The sequence below is a fragment of the Sinocyclocheilus anshuiensis genome, unplaced genomic scaffold (assembly GCF_001515605.1).
Source record: "Sinocyclocheilus anshuiensis isolate Anshui unplaced genomic scaffold, SAMN03320099.WGS_v1.1 scaffold767, whole genome shotgun sequence".
Taxonomy (NCBI): Eukaryota; Metazoa; Chordata; class Actinopteri; order Cypriniformes; family Cyprinidae; genus Sinocyclocheilus; species Sinocyclocheilus anshuiensis.
In genome coordinates, this window is record NW_015551124.1 from 795,700 (window position 1) to 819,161 (window position 23,462).

The 23,462-nt window shown below is 35.0% G+C and overlaps 1 protein-coding gene and 1 long non-coding RNA gene across 2 annotated transcripts in view; both read right to left on the reverse strand.

The window, feature by feature from the left end:
- Positions 1-11,397, reverse strand: part of LOC107663169 (gamma-2-syntrophin-like) — an 81,671-nt gene extending 70,274 nt beyond the window's left edge. Inside the window, exon 1 of the mRNA XM_016453343.1 lies at positions 11,059-11,397. Coding sequence (XP_016308829.1) covers positions 11,059-11,127 — 69 coding nt within the window. The 5' untranslated portion in view covers positions 11,128-11,397. The remainder of the gene's footprint in view (positions 1-11,058) is intronic.
- Positions 11,398-13,088: 1,691 nt separating this feature from the next.
- LOC107663158 (uncharacterized) overlaps positions 13,089-23,462 on the reverse strand; it is a 16,152-nt gene continuing 5,778 nt past the window's right edge. Inside the window, exons 2-5 of the long non-coding RNA XR_001631295.1 lie at positions 22,456-22,572; positions 22,157-22,298; positions 18,508-18,556; positions 13,089-14,580 (exon numbers count right to left, since the gene is read on the reverse strand). This is a non-coding gene — a long non-coding RNA (uncharacterized LOC107663158). The remainder of the gene's footprint in view (positions 14,581-18,507; positions 18,557-22,156; positions 22,299-22,455; positions 22,573-23,462) is intronic.

The window sequence follows — 23,462 nt, forward strand, 5'->3', positions numbered from 1 at the left end:
TACGCGATGAATCTCAGACATATCCGGACGGGATTAGATTTCTCAGAGGACTTCTGAGTTACCTGAAATGCAGTAATTATCTGATTCACGAACAAATGTAAAAACAATTAGTTAGTTTGTGGTTTTGACTCAAAAAAGATCTGGTTCATAAGAGTCATTTGTTAATGAAGCCGACTACACTGGCGTCTGCGTGCGCGTGCAACCAGCATGCACCGTTTATTAAAAGACGTGTTTTTGCCATTATTTTGCGTTACTCTGTCATCGCCGCGGCTGAAAAGTAGCTCATGAAACACTGCTTACATTTATATTTTATTCTGTGATAATGCAGTTGCCCCTCCGCTAGATCCGCCCCTGCGTTGAGGAACAGTGAAAGTAAAGCTTCTGGAAACAAACGCTCCTCAAAAGATCCTGAGGATCAGATTTGAGACTCTAAAACATGATTGATGGAGAAGCAAGTAAAGCTGAGCTGCTTCAGTCCAGTAAGTGTTCATCTGTAGATATTACTGCAGTTATTCTGACCTTTACTTTATCAAAATCAGTCAAGATTTGACAGCAGAAAGACACGTGAAGCACCAGCTGAAGCTGGATGTTTGTACAATTACACTAAAAGACCTTTGACTTAATACAAACTCTAAACTATCAATCAGAGACAGAAGGCATGGAGTAGATTGTGTGAAACAGGTTTAGAAGAAGAATGAAGGTCAACTGCTGTCTGGAGATCAGATCACAGCCGATAATGTGGCACCACTGCAGGGCTGGAACGCCACGGATAGCCTTTCTCCTTGAGGACGGCAGTAATAGTCAATATAGATGCTTTTGCATGAGGATTTAAAGTCTGTACCTTATGCAATCATGAATGCATTTGAAAGGGAAAACGCCAGAACAACTGAACGGGCCGTGTGTGTCCTGAGTGTTCAGATATCAAAGACGTGCAGCCATTCTGATAATCAGCGTAGAAAGTGTCAGGGAGGACGACGCACGGATCAATCAAATTACCCTGATGGCCAGCGTGAAGCCGCGGGCTGTAATAAATTCAATGCATTCTCACCAGACGCTCTCGGCAGGGAAGCTCACACACATCGCTGTAGACAGTAGTTACCGCATCTCAGCCAGAAATCGTTCAAGCAGGTGGAATCAGAGCAGAAGAGTAAAGCCGAGTGATCCATAATCATTATTTACTCTTCTAAACATGAACTACAGCAGAGCAGAGGGAACACATTCACTAACAAAAACATGTTCTGCTAACGTTCTGAGAACATTATTTCTGAATGTTTCTGACTGTTCAAAACATTCCGTTTTTTAAATGTTTAAAGGGGTCATATGATGTTGCTAAAAAGAACATTATTTTGTGTATTTGGTGTAATGAAATGCATTTGCAACTTCAGGGATCTTATCTATTCACGAACAGCTTGTAACACTCCAAAGAGAAAGGAAAACTTGAAATCGCATCATATGACCCCTTTAAAAGAAAACATGTGAATGGTACAACATTAATTGAAATGTTACATTTTATTATTTTGCAAACATTATGGGAATGTTACTTTTGAATGTTCTGAAAAACATTTTTGTTAACTGGGTTTAACTCTATAAGCCTGTTGTATCATATTTGACATGCAAGGCCTCTAAATGATCAACATGATCAAAATTGTATTGTTAAACCTGTCGCTTTATCAAGTAAAAGCTCTTTTAGTCTAACTGTACAAACTGCTGTCAAATCTTGACTGATTTTTATCAAGTAAACATCAGAATAACTGTAGTAATATTTCCAGATGAACGCTTACTGGACTGAAGCAGCTCAGCTTTACTTGATTCTCCATCAATCATTTTTTAGAGTCTCAAATCTGATCATCAGGATCTTTTGAGGAGCGTTTATTTGTTCATCTCTCAATCATCACTGGATTGCATTGCATTATATGTTTGGATCATTTAAATCTCAACCTGTCGCTTTATCAAGTAAAAGCTCTTTTAGTCTAACTGTACAAACTGCTGTCAAATCTTGACTGATTTTTATCAAGTAAACATCAGAATAACTGTAGTAATATTTCCAGATGAACGCTTACTGGACTGAAGCAGCTCAGCTTTACTTGATTCTCCATCAATCATTTTTTAGAGTCTCAAATCTGATCATCAGGATCTTTTGAGGAGCGTTTGTTTCCAGAAGCTTTACTTTCATTGTTCCTCAGCGGAGGAATGATCTTCACAAGCCTCCAGAACATCTCACATCTTCTGAGGAGCCTTTATTTCTTCAGCTCTCAATCAGCATTGGATTGCATTGCATTATATGTTTGAATCATTTCAATCTCGTCTTACTAAGACATATTATTGGGGATATAGAGTGACCACTGATATTTTGATTATTTTATGTCTATATGAGCCATAAAAGCCTATCAAAATATCAAATATGATACTCAACAAAAACATATATGCAAAGTTGTTTTTTTTTAGATTCTTTTACATTTTATCTAAAGGTTCAATAAACTGTTCTGTTTTAAAAAGATGTCATATGTCAGACTTCACAAGGTTAACTACTGCATACTGATCACTGAACTAAAAATCATGCATGCATTACTAGTCGAAAGTTTGGACAGACTCACTTATTGTTGACTATTTTCTACATGTATAGTGGCAGCAACGGCAAGGTTGTAGCTCAAATCTCATGCACTGTGTAAAAAGTCACTTTATATAAAATCATCTGTCGACTATGTCAATTATTCAGAGGATATTTTACTTTACTCAAGTACTATTCAAACTGAATCCCTGTCCTTTTACTCAGCTACATTTCTAAGTCAAAAATTATGCTTTTTATTCCCTACAATTCCATTTAGGCCTCCAAAGTACAAAGCACAGTTTTTGCAGGTCATCATGATTTCTTTCATCTTTTTGTCCATTAAACAGAGCTTACAAAGCCCATCAAATTACACTCATACAGCCAATGACATCCATTTCAGCGCATTTAGACACAACTATGGTCACTCGTCCTTGTGAAGAGACATCTCATCAGTCAGCACAACACAGTAACTGACCTAAAGCAAAGGGCTTTAATTAAAAGATGCAGATGACGATGGACTCGAGTCTACAATTAGACTACAAGTCTACTCAATCCATTTCAAAAAGATGCAAAACATTTACTTTTAAATATGCTCGGATTTTCTTAAGTGTTTTATGCTCACCAAGGCTGCTTTTATTGAATTAAAAATGCAGTAAAAACTGTAATATTGTGAAATATTTTCACAATTTAAAGTAGCTGTGTGTTCTATGTGAATATATTGTAAAATGTCGTTTATTCCTGTGATGTGAAGCAGAATTGTCAGCATCATTACTCCAGTCTTCAGGGTCACATGATCCTTCAGAAATCATTCTAATATGCTGATATTTCTTATTATCAATGTTGAAAATTGTTATTTTAGTATTATTGATTATATATAAGTTTTAGTTTTTAGTTATTATTTAGGTAGCTATTAATTTTTAGTTACTAATTTATTTAGTTTTAGTTATTTTAGTACGAATATGAGAAATGCTGACTTAAACTATTTCAAATAAAGTTTATGTTTAAAGTTTATTATATTTTATTTTATTTTATTTCTGTTAATGTTTATTTTATTTCAGTAGTGATGAAAAAAAAAATATATATATATATAACTAAACCAAACCGAACCAAACAACATCATTCTAATATGATTTGCTGCATTTCTTATTATTTTCAATGTTGAAAGTTATTTTTTATTTTTCATAATCGATAATATTGTTCAGAAAAGAACAGCAATTATCTGAAATAAAAATCTTTTTTGAACAATGTAAAAACCTTTAATGCATCCTTAAAGGTGCTGTATGTAAGTTTTTGACTCTACTAAAGCATAAAAATACCATAATATGTATGCAGATATTTAAGAAACATGCTAAGTTAACATACTTGTTTATCTGAAAAACAATGCTACAGTCAGTTATTCTCCTTTGAAAATGTGTGTTCCGGGCCGGAATGTACCGACAGGCTTCTGTTTTGGTTTGTGAAACCTGCCCACTGCCAGTTTACCCAATTGTATTTCGTCACCCCGGATTGCCAGTTGTCGGGAAACACTGCGTATTAAGTAATGTATTCCTGTGATGCAAAGCAGAATTGTCAGCATCATTACTCCAGTCTTCAGGGTCACATGATCCTTCAGAAATCATTCTAATATGCTGATATTTCTTATTATCAATGTTGAAAATTGTTATTTTAGTATTATTGATATACAATGCACTATATATATTAGATTATAGTTTTTAACTACATACTATAGTTTTTGTTAATTTATGAATCAAGTTTACACAAGTTTTGTTGTTATTGCATTTATTATTTGTCTCTAATTTTATGTTATAAAATGTAATATAATTATATAATTTAAATATTACGTAGACTTATAGAATTATATAGAATTATATAAATAATTTTATATAATTTTTTATTTTATATTCACTTATATAATTGGTTTTATTTTTATATAATATTTTATTATATATAGAAAGGTGCTGTATGTAAGTTTTTGACTCTACTAAAGCATAAAAATACCATAATATGTATGCAGATATTTAAGAAACATGCTAAGTTAACATACTTGTTTATCTGAAAAACAATGCTACAGTCAGTTATTCTCCTTTGAAAATGTGTGTTCCCTGTCGGAATGTCGGTCTCTGTTTTGGTTTGTGAAACCCGCCCACTGCCAGTTTACCCAATTGTATTTCAGCACCCCTGGTTGCCAGTTAGCGGAAAACGCGCTAGTTCCTGTTGGCGTCGTCAATCTGGCAACCTGCGTGTGCGTCAAGCCTGAGGAGGAGGGACCGGGTGAAAAAAAACCCTCTCCAATATTTTTAATTTGGACTGCGATACCTAGTTCAACCACTCGGTGTCAATCCTACATACAGCACCTTTAAAGTAAAATGTATCCTTGCTGAATAAAACAAATGTATTTAAAAATAAAGAAATAAAATAGGAGACCCAAACTTTTGAACTTAAGTATGTGGCCACACAGTTAGATTTTTAATAAAGCAAAATCGACAGCATCCACTTCAACTCAAGCATAAAATCTCAGTACTTTTTCCACCCCTGGGAATAAAGGCTTTGTCTTTGAACTCGAACCCTTTGTGTTGGTGTGGAAATCCTCGCTGCCCACACAGTGAGGGAAAACATCACTCTGATCACCCGATGCTTCAGCACGCCAAGTCTTATCAGTAAAGGTCAAAGCCGCTTCCAGCACGCAAACTCAATATTACATTACAATATTTAATTTGACCAATTCTGCATCAATAACCAACTAATGAAACCCTATTAATAAAACACGCATCCTTGATTATCTCACACTCAGCGCTCCCGGCACCCTCATTTTCTCTAAAAACATTGCAATCATCAAACTCGGCATTAGGAAGTAACATTTAGGTGAGGTAAGTTTCCAAATGTGAAATGGAGCTCATTAAAATTCATACCTGTCATGAATCAAAATGGAAATGAAAAGGCAAGGCTGGGCTCAGTGACAAAGAAGCAGCCGTCTTTTTACAGGCTGAGTAAACACATCGGGACAGTATTAATAGAGTGTTTGGAGACTAATAGACGGTCGTTTAAGAGCTGAGCACGTATTATGACGAGAGAGAGGGATATTAAACGCTGCAGTGGCGATTCACAGATAAAGACGACACCCAACAGCTCACATGCAGTTTTATATTAAGGTTGACTAATTGCCCGGCTGTGACTCCATTACAATCTGTCACATCACGCTGGAAGTAAATCACCGTGGCCCTGCAGGGACGAATCGCAATAGATTTGTGTTGCAGCGGAGCTGAAAATGGCCAAACGCTGTGCATCAGATTCATTATGTTCATAATGCAATTATTAGTAGTGCTTGTGAAGGCACTGATGTGATGAAACCTCTAACCCTGTAAAGCCTGACATATGCAATAATGGTCAGAAATATCTTTTTCTATTGAACTATTTAGAAGTTTACATTGTTTTTTGTTGAGAATCATATTTGATACATCAGGATTTATGGCTCATATAATATGATATAGTGAAAATATCGATGAAAAACAGCTCAATTTTATTCGGAGACTCAAACCAAGCAAAAATATGCAATTTGGTGCAGATGCTGATATTTATACGTGATCAAAACATGATGAAATTCTGATGCTTGTAATGTAAATCAATGAGATCTTTAAGACAGTATAGCAGATACTTTTTTTTTTTGCTTAAAACGTGAAAACATATCTGCCATTGAGGTCAGAAAATATATATTGTTTTCCTTTTGAATTAAGTTTATTTTTTCTTCCCTCGTTGACAGACTTTTTTTATGGAAGCCCGTTTCCGCCACTGAATAAAAAAATAAAAAAAGGTTATTGCGACTTATCTCACAATTCTGACTTTTTTTCTCAGAATTGCGTGATATAAACTCACAATTCTGAGAACATATCAGTCTTTTTCCAGCCCTCAAAATTGTACTTTAACTCGCAATTGCGACTTTATATCACGCAATTCTGACTTTATATCTCACAATTGCATGTTATAAAGTCAGAATTGCGAGATATAAACTCGCAATTGCGAGAAAAAAAGTCAGAATTGTGAGATAAGTCGCAATAACCTTTTTTTATTTTTTATTCAGTGGCGGAAACGGGCTTCCATAGAAAAGCTTAGTTTAATGATTCAAACATATAATGCAATGCAATCCAATGCTGATTGAGAGATAAAGAAATAAAAGCTCCTCAGAAGATGTGAGATGTTCTGGAGGCTTGTGAAGATCATTCCTCCGCTGAGGAACAGTGAAAGTAAAGCTTCTGGAAACAAACGCTCCTCAAAAGATCCTGAGGATCAGATTTGAGACTCTAAAACATGATTGATGGAGAATCAAGTAAAGCTTAGCTGCTTCAGTCCAGTAAGAGTTCATCTGGAGATATTACTGCAGTTATTCTGACGCTTACTTGATAAAAATCAGTCAAGATTTGACCGCAAAAACACATGTGAAGCACCAGATGAAGGTGTATGTTTGTACTAAAAATTAGACTAAAAGAGCTTTTACTGGATAAAAAAGTCAATCAGATGACAGAAGGCATGCTGAAAAACCTGAGTGCAACAGGTTTTTCAGCAAAGTTAAGATCATGTTGATCATTTAGAGGCCTTGCATATCAAATATGACACAGTAGACTTTATAGGGTTAAACTTTCATGCCTAATTCGTCCTACCGATTCCTCAAATCATGTGCTGTTGCTTTACTAAGTGATCAGATGCACCATTTTTTCCCAAATCATATCTGCAAACCAGTAGATCACAGGAGAGTCAGTCAGTAACAACACAAAACACCCTAGCAACCACATAGCAACTAACTACCCTTGCTAACAACCCTTACTGTTGCAATACTCCCACAACACATTAGTGCACGGCAGCAAGTTTTGCACAGACAAACTGCTCTTATTTTCTTTAAAAAGTCAAAATTTTCTTACCAGGTTTATGAATACCAGTAAAGGCCTGCTGGTTGACTGTAAACCATCGCTTTCCCACCACTAAACCCGTTAGAAATACAGCTCCAACTAGCAGCTAAAAACGTTGAGTCCTGTCCTGCAGTACATGAATAAAAGATTTGTGACTTTTTAAGGTTATAACATTCATGTGCCAATCACAGTCTCCGTAGGGCGCATTTAGCAGAGTCTCCAAATCCCAAAGACAAGCACACAATAACTTTCCAGCAGTGTTACACACGCGTGTGAGCTGGATCTGAATCAAATCTCACAAATATAAATAAGAGCTGGTTAGATTCCATGGCAGATTTACACAGCCAATCTGCACAAGTACACATGTAAGACACATCATTTGTTCTGGTGGCGGTTATGCAAGTTAATCTGAAATGTACATCTGCTGCAAGACTAATAACATAATGTAAATGATCTTCATTCATTCTGACACAGAGATGAAATAAATAAATCAATACACAGTTTATACACAACATTGCTTGCAGAGTTGCCAAGTCTGCAGCTTGTCCATGGATTTGTCCTCATTTTAAATTGTTTTTAGAGCACAATTTGATGGTTTTGAAAAAGCATACTATTACTAAAATTGCATATTATATACATAAATAACCTTAAAAATATGCATACATAATTATTTTTTGACAAACAATACTATTATTTATATTGCATATTATGTAAGTAAATACAAGTAAAAATTTGCATTCTGCATGGCAAGGTTTGACAACGCATACTTAAAGTGTATTATATATTATGTAATATTAGTAGAAATATGTGTACGTTTTGCAAAGTTTGATGGTTTGACAATGCATACTAATTATGCTGCATATTATATAAGTAAAAATATAAATGCATTTTGCAAGATTTGATGGTTTGACATTATATTGCATGTTTTATAAGTAAAAATATGCTGACAAATTGCAAGTTTTCATGCACTGACAAACAATTTTGACAAATAACAAATAAATATAAGCAAAGAATATGCATGCATGCTGTATTAGCATAATATGCATACATTTTGCAAGGTTTAATGGTTTGACATGCTATTACTTGTACCACATATTATATAAATAAATAAAAAGATGCATACATATTGCAAGGTTTGAGGGTTTGACATTATATTGTATATTATATAAGTAAATATAAACAAAAAATTGCATATATTTTGCAAGGTTTGGTGGTTAGACAAAGCACTCTATTACTTATACCACCTATTATAGGTAAAATAAAAGTAAAAATATGCATAGGCCTATATGAGTATTTTTCAGTATTCAGTAAAAAAAACTTTGTTTGAAATAATTACACTTACATCATTTCTATTCTATAGGCATGTGAATCTGCAGGAAAATGAAAAAAAAAACAGCACAGTACTGTATGCATTTACATCATCCAAGCAACCCTCTAAAGCTCCCTAAATATTACAAGACTTCCAGCAATGATGATGCTGTTGGGTTTTGTTTTCTCACAATGAACTTGATGGTTTTTGGTACATGTTTGATATTGCTATCTAGCTCTGCAGAAGAAAGAAAGCTGAAATGCATAATACAGACTCTAAGTGGTATAGTTTGAGTTTTAAGCGAGTCTTTGTCATGCAGACCTGGCAACCCTCATTCACTCACTCAACTGCATTCATGACAATCACACGTCCACAGTTCATCTGAAAGATCAGCAGAAAATCAGATCAAAGGTGAAGCACACAAATCACATCTGCACTCCTCTGGAATACAAAAACAAAACGAGAATAACTGCTATACGCTGTGTTTCTCAATGAAATGACAATACTCTGATCTCTTAATAACTGTATGTTCTCTGAGCAGGTATCAATACAACAATTTCAGTAACTGCACTCTTAAAAATAAAGGTGCTTCAAAAGGTTCTTCAAGCGATGCTATAGAAGAACCATTTTTGGTTCCACAAAGAACCATTCTGTCAAAGGTTCTTTAAAGAACCATCTCTTTCTTACCTTTTTATAATCTGAAGAACCTTCTTTCACCACAAAGAACCTTTTGTGAAACAGAAAGGTTCTTCGGATGTTAAAGGTTCTTTATGGAACCATTTGGGCAAAAAGGTTCTTCTATGGCATCGTGAAGCACCTTTATTTTTAAGAGTGTGGATGCAGCTCAGGAACAAATTCATGGGGAAAAATGAAAAATTATTATTGATTTCTTTGCAGACATCCAGTCTCTTGAAGGTTTCCCAGAGGTTCTGTTTTTGGGCAAAAACGGCAAGTTCTTTTCAAATCCAAAAGCAGTGAGCCAGCATTTATCGATACCTCAGGAAACCCTTCAAACCCTCCAATCTGATAAAGACATACTGGTGCCACTGGCAAGACTCCATTTACCAATTAAGAAAAACCACAAACGGGCACCAGAAATGGGACAGAACGTGTTAAAACAAATAAAGCAAGCAAGCAGCAATCTCTAACAGCAGTTTCAGTGCATTCGCCGAGAAATCCTTTGAGAGGACATCTCCAAACACCTCAAGAATAGTGCGAATGAAGCTACTCCACACTGTCACACATCATTATCTCCACAAAGAGGAATACAGCAAATGGGAACAATAGCACAAAAAACTAATTTTGCCTTGAGATTACACTGTCACCTCAAATCTACTAAGATTTGTTCTGTCAATTATGCAACATTTCCTGCATGGTTTTATTGTTGTTTTCTTAATCACCAATGCTGTTGCAAAAAAATCAATAAATAATAATAATAATAGATTTATTTTTGCACTATTTCCCATTTATTTCACATTAATAGCTCATTATCTGACCCTCTTTCACGCACAAACCATCATTTACATTCAAAACCTAATCATCATGCTCTGGTTCTGCTCTGACTTTGCAGCTTATTTTAAGTGCAAAAATGTCAATATATTCCATAACTATAATGTATAAACCAAAAAATGTCTAAAAGCCCAAATATACTGTAAACCCAAGTGCTCGGAAATGATGACCGTGTCACCCACATACAAAATAATTGGCTGACCTCACATCTGCAAAGCACCTTTTTAAAATGCACACCGCATATGACAAAAAAGGTGAACTCAAAAGATAATAAAACCAAGCTGCCTAAAAATAACCTAAAATAAACCCTTTAAAGCCGCAAGAAGCTAGTTATCCTTTCAAATCATGTCAATAATTAATCACATTTTATGTGCAATGCAACTGAGTATAATAATATAAAAAGATCTGCAACTAACCATCTTTTCAAATGCATAAATGACAAAAAGTGCACTCAAAGTCAATAAAACAGCACTAATATTCAACAAATGCAATGATTCTTCAGCTTCTGCCTTTTAAATAGGAACCTTTAAAATAAAAATACTGCATATAATCTTATCTATATCATTCATACCGATTAGTCATCAGTTCTCGAAACGTGTATTTCACAGCACCTCAGTGATCTCATCCATAGCAAAGTTAGTTAAGCAAGTTACTCTAGTAATCTAAACCCATCTATGACAGCCCATTTATATGACATTTCCCCTGCATATACACTAGCCAAAAAGTAGCTCATGTGTTGTGCGCCTGCTGTGATCCGTCAGCACATGAAGTTGAGTTGGATCTGCTTGTCTTACCCATGTTGGCACCAGGAGGCTGGCGGGTCTCTCTAGCAGATCAGGCTGATGTTTGGCGGCTGCGTTCATCTCCCATGCAGCCTCTGGTTCGGTGCACTGAAGTCACACACACTTGGATCTGTCATTTATATCCAGTGATGGCCGGGCATCGTGCTCAGCCTAGTGGGAAGGACGCGGCTCAGGGGTCCAGCATCCAAATGGACCCGACGGAGACCAGCGGCTCTCTGCGAATCTGAATCTGAGGCTCTCGGTGTTAAAGACACATCCACACAGAGCTGAAGCGATCGGAGTGATGTGCTTATTCCTGGGAGTGGGAAAGAGACGCGTCGCGCTGGAGGATCGGAGCGCAAATGTTGAGCGCGTTTCCTTCTGCTGCCTCAGTTATGATGAGCCCTTCAGCTCGAGCTCATTTAACCCATCACTGACTGAACTCTACACACTCAACTAGGGCTGGGCGATATGTCGAAATATTCACTGCATATTTATGATGCGTAAAGCAACATCGTATAGGTGCATTGTCATTTTCATTTGGTCAAGATTCCAAAACACGGCTTCATGACAAGAACTCTTCACTTTCATGGAGTTTTATCAGCATCTCTGATTTAAACTTGATTTGAGTAGCAAAAGCGTTTGAGTTGGTAACTTTGATTCATTTCCGCGAATGAATTCAAATTTCAATGAATCTGTTCGAAATTCACTCAGGCTCCCGATTTTCATGTAAAAATATCTTCGTAGCACATATAATTTACTTTTGTGCATTGGCTTTTGGCTGAAATATACAGCAAATACCAACATATCAAAATATATGATGATTCAAATATAGAATTGTTTAATGTCGTTAGACACTAATTCCATAGAGCAGGGTTATTATAGTTAACTAAAACTAGAACAACAAAACAATTTTTGTCACCTGAAATAAAAAAATAAAATAAAAAAACACTCAGCTAGATGCCAAGGCAACATTTCTCCTTTTATTTCTTCATGAAATAACTAAAACTAAAACTGAAATAAAAAAAAAATGAATAAAAACAATATAGACATTAAAAAAAAACTAACAAAAATGACAAAAACACAAAATTACTAAAACGTTAACTAAAATTAAATTGAAAACAAAATATAAAAAGGAATTCAAAATACTACTAATACATGTTAATGACACTAAAATTTTCATTTTTACATAACCTAATATTAATGCATTAATTTTGGCTACTGCAAATACAACATATGAACAACAAAACTATGCAAATGGGCCTGCATGAATTTAATGACTAACACAATGGCAGCATGTTTAATATATGCATATTATTGAAAACTAAACAATTTCAAAAGAAATTTGTTGAGCACAAGAAACAAACAAATGCAAAACTGTAGCAAGTATCTTAAGTGCATATTCATTTATCTTTGTGTTGCTATCAGCCTAAATATGAACTCTCTTAAATCCAACAGCATTTATCTTGTTTCTCTTAATAATAGTATTGATTTCTTGCATGCATTTGTAAAATGCACTGAGAACTAGACTCACTGCCAGAGGACATATTTAGGAGACTTCCCTTTCAATGCTCACTGGCCAAATTAATGTGCCATTGACCTAATTATTGTTTGCACTGTACTGTTAAAGTCAGCAGCCTCGGGTTCAGGCCGATTACTAGAAATGAGTAATTAAGCACTACAGTTTAATGCAGAGTGCCAATAAAAAGGAAATTAGCAGCACAGCTTTAGTGCTCAAATTATTGGAGCATCTTTAAGCTCTTCTAACTCTAAGATTAATTTGTGCATCGTTCATTTGTGATTAGTCAGATTACTGATCTGCAGAGAAATAGTTCAGAAATTAAATAAAGACATATAATTTAATTATCTATTAAAAACAAAAACAACAACAACAGACCCTTTTCACAAGACTGTGATGACGCGTTTCAACGGCCATCAGCAACGTAAATCCTCAAGTTTTTTATATTTAGATTTTTTTTTTAAATGTATGTACATTTATAACACTATACTTTGTATTATATCACCTTTGCATCAAATTACAAAAAATAAATTGACATCGTTCCCTCTTCTGACTGCCGTTATCAGTCTCTCTCAAACCTTTTCCTTTGATTGAAAATTGTGAAAACACTTGATGGGAATGCAAAAAAATATATATTTGTAGTACTCTCCCATTCACTGCTCTCAAAGTTTACCCAACTATGACGACTTCCGCTGCTGAGAAACCCGGAAATGTGATAACGATATGTGAGGGACGATAACGTTTTATTTATTCAAAGTGCGCGCTGCGGTTTTCGAATTCTTGCGCGCTCTTTAAAGTCAATGTATCAGTTTCAAAATCATTTTGATGGTACATTGACTTCTAATACGGCGAATATCTTCTATTTCTTTCCAAAAGTCCTTTCTGAGAGTAAGTTTGGTGCGTGGGTATAAAATTCCACGAAAAGGGCGGTAATGATCGGTGCTTTCGCAAAACTGCTTCGTGAAGCTTCGAAACATTTATGAATCATATGTTTCGAATTAGTGGTTTAGAGCTTGTATCGAACTCGCCAAGTCACGTGAATTCAGCAAATGAGGCTTCGTTACGTCGAACCTGGGTTTGAAAACATTTCAAAATTCTGATTCGCTGCTAGATGGCTTTTATTATTTAGGTTAATTTTGATATATATATAATACAAAAATAACAACAATAATTGCTTCTTGACCTTGTTTGATCTTGACCTGTGGTCTTTTGAATGCTTAGAAACGTTTTACGTAACAATTGACTCAATTGATTCAGAGCTTCGAAAAGCTTCCATCACTTTACAGCAGCAACAAATGCACGTGTACAGCTATGCACTATAATTATGACAGTTATATATTAACGACAGTGAATTCCACTCACTAAACTGCAATAAAAGTTGGAAAAATAGCCTATACAAAACTACATACAGTTTCTTCAAAACATTATCTTTATAGTTATCGTCCTTGGTGTAAATGGCATTAGGATCTCTGCACTGTTCTTTTCCGTGCAATGACAGTTCATGATAGCCAGTATGTCAAGCTCCAAATAGAGCAAAAGCACAGTTTTTTTTTTTTCTTTGAACTGAAATTAAATTTAACAAAAAGCCCACTCTTATCAAGACAAAATGCTCTTTTAACAGTCCAGACTTTAAGGGCTACAATGGACCTAAAGCATAAAAAAGCCACCCACTGCAACAGAGCAATTCACAGTTCTTCATGACGCAAACATTTAATAATAGGCCATCACATGATGTCTGACCAGTCAGCCTTTACTGCCCATTACCAGGTACCCCGAGCAGGCGGCATTTCTTTATCAAGCTTAGATGGCTGCTGCGAGCACTGCATGATGGGCTTTCAGTGTCTTGTTTTCGGTTTCCTAATGCGATCACACATACAGGGTGGTAAAGAGCGTCCGGGCATCGGTCCAAGCTCGCATCCAACAGTGCATCTCCTGTAGAAATCACTGGTCACCATCGCTTAAACAGTCTTGCTGATAAACATTCATTTCACATGAGCACCTTGGCAGAAGTGCTTCTGAAACACAACGGGGGCAGAGAAACAAAAGGAGGGTCACTGGATGGGGAATAAAAGTCGCAGCGCCCTTGCTCTGATGAGCCGAGCCGAATGCAACATGACAAAACACTTACCCTAAGGAGGCGGGAGACACCTTTGCATGCACATGCGAGGCAGTTTTGTTGTTATTCCACACGTGTCAGGTTGAGGGTCACACCGGGGAATAAACTTCACATTTTCAGGGAAAGCTGCATCAACAATTTAGCATCAAAGCCTAATTACTACCTTCACGTTTTCCCCTCGCGCTCCACTAATTAGACCGCAATCTCTACACGCACTATGAAATAACACTGTCTTGTGTCTTCGACAGTTTGCTGGCAATTCTAACAAAAAGAAAAAATAAATAAATAAATCAAATAAATAAATAAATATAAAAAAGAACAGTCCACCTAAAATGTTATTTCTTCAATGTGTACATTTTTTTTTTCAAATTCTAAAATATTTGTATTTATTATTATTGTTGTTATTATTATTATTTTAATCGTTGTTTAAATGTTGGTAATTATATTATTAAGCTAATTATGTTATATAAGCTTGTTACTGAAGCTTGAATCTAATTTTTCCAAAAGTTAATTGCGACTTTTTATCTCAAGTCTTGTTAGATAAAAAAAAAATAAAAAGGCAAAGTTAACGGTTTTTATCCCATGCACGCTAAACTCATATACATCTATCTATAGATTTTTTTTTAGTTGCAATTTCCTTTTATTTATTTATTTTTTTAAATAAATGTATAGTTGTAGTAATTTTAGTACTTAATTTAACTTTTTATTTTATACGCATTCTTATTTCTGTTGGTTGCCAAGGCAACATCTAATTTTTCATTTAGTTGAATTTTGTTAATCTATATTTTTATTTTAAAACTGAAATGCAATAAATGCAAGCTTGCATTTATCTACCTCCATGTTTGTGTGCAACACCCACATATCAAACTCTCAAAGTCTTTTTCAATAATACTAAAATGTATTTCTGGCATTATTATTTAGTGGAGCTCACTATCAGCAATAAAAAAATAAAATAAAAATAACGGTGCATGTTTGGAAATACTGGCGTGAACTAAGCTTTGCAAATTTGCATTGTGAAATGCACATTTGAAATACAATTTGGTGCAGATTCGACTTGTGCACAGTCTAATCAAGAAATCAGCATCAAAACTGTATTCTCCAGTATCAAAAACACACGCATATATTAATATAAGTGGGTGTGGGGGAAATAATTGCCCAGAGAGAAAAAACAAAAAACATTAGCTATTGTAGGTGGGTGAAGATGGTGGGCAGGACGTGCCAGGAAAGCAATTTCACCTTAAGAACAGCACAAGTGAAAACACTCAGCGGAAACCACTTTTTTAAGGAATGCAAATCCTGTTGACGACAGCTGGCACTTTCCACGCACAGAGTACAAAACAGAGCTCGAAACTCTCACAAAAAAAGTTGGTTTTCTTTTTCAGAAAATGTCAGTGAAAGGAGATACTGAAACATCTGAATTTAATGTTCATCCACCTCAGGAGGTCAAATCAGACCTGACATTTGACCTAAAATATTTACTTGAAGTTAATATTTCGATAATTTAACAACACATTTGCATTTTTTACAGTACTCTGATGTCTGATGAAAAATTGAGATTTATACATAACTAAGAATAAATAAGCTTTCCATTGATGTGTGGTTTGTTAGGACAATATTTGGCCGAGATACGACTATTTGAAAATCTGTAACATGAGGGTACAAAAAAAAATCTAAATATTGAGAAAATCACCTTTAAAGTTGTCCAAATTAAGTTCTTAGCAATGCATATTACTAATCAGAAATTAAGTTTTAATATATTTACAGTAGGAAATTTACAAAATATCTTCATGGAACATGATCTTTACTTAATATCCTGATGATTTTTGGCATAAAAGAAAAATGGATCATTTTGACACATACAATGTTTTTTTGGCTATTGCTACAAATATACCCCAGCGACTTAAGATTGGTTTTGTGCTCCAGGGTCACATATGAACTTTGAATTTTATATTTATATGGTATTTAAGCATTCTTTAAAATGTCTTTAGTAAATCTGTGTATATAAATATTTAATAATTTTTAGGATTTTAAGGTTTTATATTTGGAATGTATATTTCTTCCATGCATATTTTTGTATGTTTATTTTGATTTATTTTTATAATTATATGTATATAATTATTATATGAAGTATACAACTTGCTATATCTTTTTAATTGACTTCAGTATTAGTACATGTATTTGAAGAATAAAGGTGAACTCTTTTAGAAGTAGTACAGTAAAATATCTAAGACCAGGTGTGTAATGTATAAAAGTGTTTCATCCTTGCCTTTTATCTTTTGTGTTTGCACTTAGCACTTTTGTATATTTATGGCCTCCAAAAAATGAGTTTTGAAGATTTTATTTATTTATTTTATTTTTTTGGTGCCATAAATTATTGAATTATTTTTCTAAGTCTGTTTTTTTATTTTTTTTTCTTGAATTTATTCCTAGAAAACTCTCATTCCCATGACTTTCCTGTTGAAACAAGCACAGTCCAGCAATCTGCCCACATGAGCTGCAGTAAACATCATAATCTACAAGCCTGTGATGCTTTTTTTGGGAGATGATGGCGGTGAAAACTAGACGCAGGTATCCGGCGATATGATCTAACACAGCGGTCCTGCAATTTCCCAGCGATTTCCTGGAAAATGGATCTGTTTTCAGTCGCGATGTCTCACGGCAATGAGGGTAAACAAGTAGTTTTGCTACTTGAATATGGTCTAAATGATGTTCCCTCTTTCATATCCTTGGTTATAGGACATATTTTCCCCCTCTCTCCATTTCTACATGCAGTTTGCGTCGTCCCCTCGAGGTTAAGGCTGGCGAAACGCGGCGAGCGCAGAAACTTATTACTGTTTTTTTCTCTCCACATTTTCTTCGGTCACTGAATCTTTCCTCTCCTCCAGCCCTGGCATTGTCTATTATCTATCAGGGCCCGTTTTGGCCAGAAGCGTGTTGAGTGCTTCTTCTCGAATCCAGCAGTGGTGGGACGGACCTCGGCTTCTCCAAATACTGTTATTTTCAGCGTCAGCAGGGGTCGGTTTGTGTTCAACCACCAATTTTGATCGAGGATCACAATTTTGTGGCTTGCAGGGAGAAGAAAGAAGCTCCAAAAATCTCATTTTTGGACTATAAACAGCCAAATCTCATGCATTATCTATGGAAACGATGTCCTTTTATGTCTATTATCAAGAGAAGTGACCTCAGGCATGTGACATCATTTGTGCAATTATTAGAAATTATATATGACGCATAGTTCATCAAACGGCAGGGCATCATATCCATCATCCTCCATTAGAGTCACAGACAACATCATTACCTTTAATTAAAGAGCGAGAGGCCTTTCGTTAAGTGCAAGGCAAGACATAATATTGTTTTTGCGAACTAGAATTATTATGTAAGTCAGTGGTTCTCAACCAGCAGGTCGTGACCTAAACTGACAACTAACTATATAATCATGCAGAGTTATGATAGGGAAATAAGCTTATGGATGATTAAAAACACTTCACTTTTACTGCATAAAACCTGTAGCAGAACCTTCTGTGAACCACAGGTATTATTGTGTTTGAGACTAAATAGACCTGTTCCAGTTTGATTTATTTGCTGAGAGTTTTTTGAATCCGTCTCATATGGGTTTCTCCTCCCTCTGACGATCATTAAAGTAGGTCTCTCTTTGAAACTAGTAAAGCAGGAAAATAAAGTATTCACGTAGATATTTTCAGGTCATTCCTGGGAAATTGTGCTACTTATGATCAAAGATCAAAAGATGAACAGTTATCATGACAAAACAAGCAATTGGCATTAATATGATGTGAAGGAAAAAAGGAAAAATGAAGTGATTTTGTACCTTTTGCTTGTTCTCCTTGTAGTTTTATGGTCACAGAGCGGTGTTTGTCCTGAAAAACACAAAATTAAGCAAAACGAGTAAAAATTAATGAAGTGAGACACTATATTGAGTTTATTATAAATGGATCTTAAATATTGAGAGAAAAGTATAACTATATATATATATATATATATATATAGTTTATTATTACAGATAAATATCAAATTATTGAATTTGATATATATATGTATAATATTATATATAATAAAAATATTTGTAATGATATAATATAATATAATGTATATATATATAATGCAGTGAGACACTATATGGAGTTTATTGTAAATACATCATGAATACTGATAGAAAAGTATAATTTGGTGTGTGTGTGTGTGTGTGTGTGTGTGTGAAATGACATAACATGAATACCATAACAACAACAAATCAAAATATCTTTTATAAAATAATGAAAAATAACAATTCTTTCTGTCTGTATATTTTGTTTATTTATTTTTTGTGTCTCGGGCTGGTGTGGTGTGCTGGATGGCCTTGAGCCGGAGCAGATCAAGGTCCTCTATGGTTTCTGAGTTTCAGGGATCATTAGACACTAAACTGAAACTACTGGTAACCTGTGCTGCCTTCCAGAGCCCCAGTGCCTGCTGGGATTGAGAACATGCTCAGTCTGTGTCTGACACTCCTGACAACACCAGATACAACTCTGCTTTAAGAAAAACTGCACAAAACAAAAGGTTGATGTTCGGCCATGAGCTGCCTTTATACCTCTCTGTCTGTCTGTCTGTCTGTCTGTGTGTCTGTGTGTGTGTGTTTGTGTGTGTGTGTGTGTGCATGGCACAAAAGAACTGACAATCACTAATACATTACAATTCAGATCATCAGTTTGCAAACAGGATGTGAAATTTGAATTTGAGGAAGTAGAATACAAATGGAATGAAAAATATCAATAATACTGACAATACATTTTCAAGATAAAAAAAAATACAAATACAAATTAATTTACAATTAATTAATACATAAAACATATTATATATAGTTAAATATATTATTATTAAAAAATATTAAATACAGCAGATTATGGATGTTTATAAATCTGAAAACAATGTGGTGACATTTAAAGTACAATTTCAATCTGTTTTGATAGCTGTTCATTATTTTGGCACTATTGGATAGTGTGGATAAATACTAAATCTAGCCAGGAAAAAAAATGTTTTCTACATTTAAGGGAATGAATAGGCATAATTAGTCCAAATTAAAATTATTATTTAAACAAAAAATAAATTAAAAAGATGAATGGTGTAATTATGTTCTGTTGTTGTTTCACTGATTTCCTGTCATTCAAATTCCAGTTCAAAATCCTGAGTGACTAATTTAATGAACTCACGCATTGAAAAAGAGCCAAACTTTAAATTATGAATTTTGCCCAGCCCTGCTTTCACACACCACTATGTGTTTGTCGATCTAGTATGTTGTGCATACAAATTGATTTAGGTAAAGGCCACGCATTCATATATTTGTTCTTTTGTCTCAGAATGAATGAGTGCTGTGTGTTTCCTAAAGGTCTCCATTTAAAACTGCTGTCTAAAATTGCAGCGCTAAGAAATGTGCAGTTTATCACAGATAAATGCATCTGATGCCCTCGAGCCAAACACAGGTGAGTTTTTCACAGGAGCATCTCACAGAATTTAAAGGGGGCATTTCATTTTATTTTTCCCCATAAGGTCCGCTTATAATGTTAGCAAAGTGTGTTCTCGTCAAACTTTTGCTTGCAAAGCGAAAAATAAAATAAAAAATACATTTTTTATTTTCCATTTTAATTTTAATTTCATTTAAAGTTTTAGTAATTTATTTGTATTTTTTGTATTTATATTAGTTATTTTTGAAACTATGACTATATAAGTTTTCATTCATTTTTACTTTTAGTTAAATTAGTACGTCAAGTTAAACTAAATGACAATGATATGTGTGTGTGTGTGTATATATATATATATATATATATATATATATACAGTATAATGATTTTAGCAAATGGCTGCAATATAACAAAGAGTGAAAAATTTAAGGGGGTCTGAATACTTTCCGTACCCACTGTGTATATATATATAAACGCATACATACACACAACTTGTTTTTGGGGGGGGTTTCATTTTCTAATAACCCTAATAGAGTTTACTTCTAACTTTATAGCCGAGTCTCTTTTTATTTTCTGTTTTGAAGATATCTGTGATTGCCAATTAACATTCTGCACTTTAATCCATACATTCTTTAAAAAAAAAATCAAAATCAAAACATATCCCTAAAAATCAATCGCAGAGTCCTGCAGTTTAGCAGAAGGTGGTCTTATCGTCTGTGCTGCAATGTTTGTCAAACAAACATTTTCTAATGTACAGCATCTATCACACGTCTCCATTCTATTTCCATTCTATTCACAGCGTTCATATGAATTTAAATTTTATATCGTCCCTGCTACAAATCAACTAGAATAGAAGAGAACATGCTGCCAGTTTTGAAGCACAAGTTTCAGACTTGATGTCTTTAATGTGTGACTGCTTTGAAGAAGACATTGTTTCATTCCCTTCATAACCCACAGGAGCGTTCGAGGCAAACACACTGCTGATATGTTATGCAAATTCATTTGCGTGTACTGTACGAAAAGTACCTGTCGCTTCATTTGCTGAAGTTAACTACACAGCAGACACCTTGTTATCAATTAATAGCACCCAAAATCAATTAATTAGTTCACCCAAAAATGACCTTGAAAAATGATTAGTTCACCTTCAGTTTATCCAAGATGTAGATGAGTTTGTTTCTTCATCAGATTTGGAGAAATGTAGCATTCCATCAGTTGCTCAGCAATGGATCTTCTGCAGTGAATGGGTGCCGTCAGAATAAGAGTCCAAACAGCTGATAAAAACATCACAATAATCCACAAGTAATCCACAGCACTCCAGTCCATCAGTTAACATCTGGAGAAGACAAAAGCTCAAACAAATCCATCGTTTTTAACTTTAAACTGTTGTTAAAATACGAGCCCATAATCCATAATAACGATTCATCCAGTAAAAAAAAAGTCCATATCCTATTGTCTCTCTTATCAAAATCCATCCATATATTTCTTTAGAGCTGTTTTGGCTTGTAAATTGTGCTTGATCTGTGCAGAATTCTCTCCTGATTCAAACGAAACAACTTTTTAACTGGAGGAAGCGTTATTATGGATTATGGACCCGTATTTTAGTTTAAAAAAAAAGCCTTAATGATGGATTTGTTTCAGCTTTTGTCTTCTCAAGACGTTAACTGATGGACTGGAGTGCTGTGGATTACTTGTGGATTATTGTGATGTTTTTATCAGCTGTTTGGACTCTCATTCTGACGGCACCCATTCACTGCAGAAGATCCATTGCTGAGCAACTGATGGAATGCTACATTTCTCCAAATCTGATGAAGAAACAAACTCATCTACATCTTGGTTGGCCTGAGAGTGAGTACATTTTCAGTAAATGCTAATTTGTAAGTGAACTATTCCTTTAAGGGACTAAAACAAAAATTTTCTGGGCTTGAAATGAAATCTTATAAACTCAGCAAATTAGGCCACGTTGATGCTACATGCTGGGAGTTTCTCCCAGAATGTTTTTGGTTATTTTGCATCTTTTCATACCAGATTCGGGCCACTTGGGGATCCTGAATCCGATGCACATCCAATTCACCATGTGACCTCAGTATGAACCGTTGCATTAACATTCACGCATTTCTGCAACATCACAAGTTACTTCATCGTTCACAGCCGGAGCACCTATATGCTGGAACAAAGTAAAAGAAAAGAGATGAAAGCAGCAGCAAAGGAAGTCAGCGGGAGTCGAGAGATTTCATTGATACTTGGGAAAACACTTCAGTTGAAGCAAAACTCTAGGGAACGAAACACAGTTTAGGCAAATTAGTTTTGCAATCTGCGATTACCTAAACTTCTCTTGTTTTTGCAGAAATGCACGTGACGGTAGAGTTTTGGAAATCATGAGCAGGTCATTTTAGGGCGGGTGGGATCACGCTGATCGTAGATGTGAAGAAGTGAAAGATCTAAGCCAAAAAATCGAAACAGAGCATTAGAGGCTGTAATGGGAACACAGAGAGATGGCAGAACATCAGACGAACTCTATTAGATGAGCCGCAACTGACTGGACCTCCTGCAAGAGGCGGTTTTGTTTACACGCACATTATTTTATTAAACTGAAAAATATGTTGAAACAAACACAAGTCAAAACTTCCAACATATGTAACATAGATAACATTGATTTTTGATTATTCCACTCTATTTTTAATATTTTGTTTAAGTCTGATTAAGTATGTTTAAGGTGTGTATTTTTCACAGTACCTGGTGTGTGTTCGGGTGTTTTTTTTTTTGTTTGTTTTTTTTATTTTCCTTTGTATGGTTAGTTCACGTATAGCATACTATTTGTATAGGCGTACAGTTTGTGGGATTTTGTTCTGTTTTGTATTTTCTGAAAAACTGTTAAATAAAAAATATATAAAAAAAACTTCCAACATATTATACTAAATACATGTTTTTCATGAATTTGCTCACCAATGGATCCTTTGCAGTGAATGGGTGCCGTCAGAATAAAGTGAATTGAAGTGACATGTGGCCAAGTATGGTGACCCATACTCAGAATTTGTGCTCTGCATTTAACCCATCCAGGTGCACACACACAGTAGTGAGTAGTGAACAAACACACAGGTCTCACCTCAGTCGTGGTATTGAGGGGGAAGAGAGCGCTGTATATTCACTCCACCCACCGACAATCCCTGCCGGACCTGAGACTCGAACCCGCGACGTTCGGGTTACAAGTCAGACCAGTCCAAGAGTCCAAACAGCTGATAAAAACATCACAAAAATCCACAAGTAATCCACAGCACTCCAGTCCATCAGTTAATGACTTGTGAAGTGAAAAGCTGCATGTTTGTAAAAA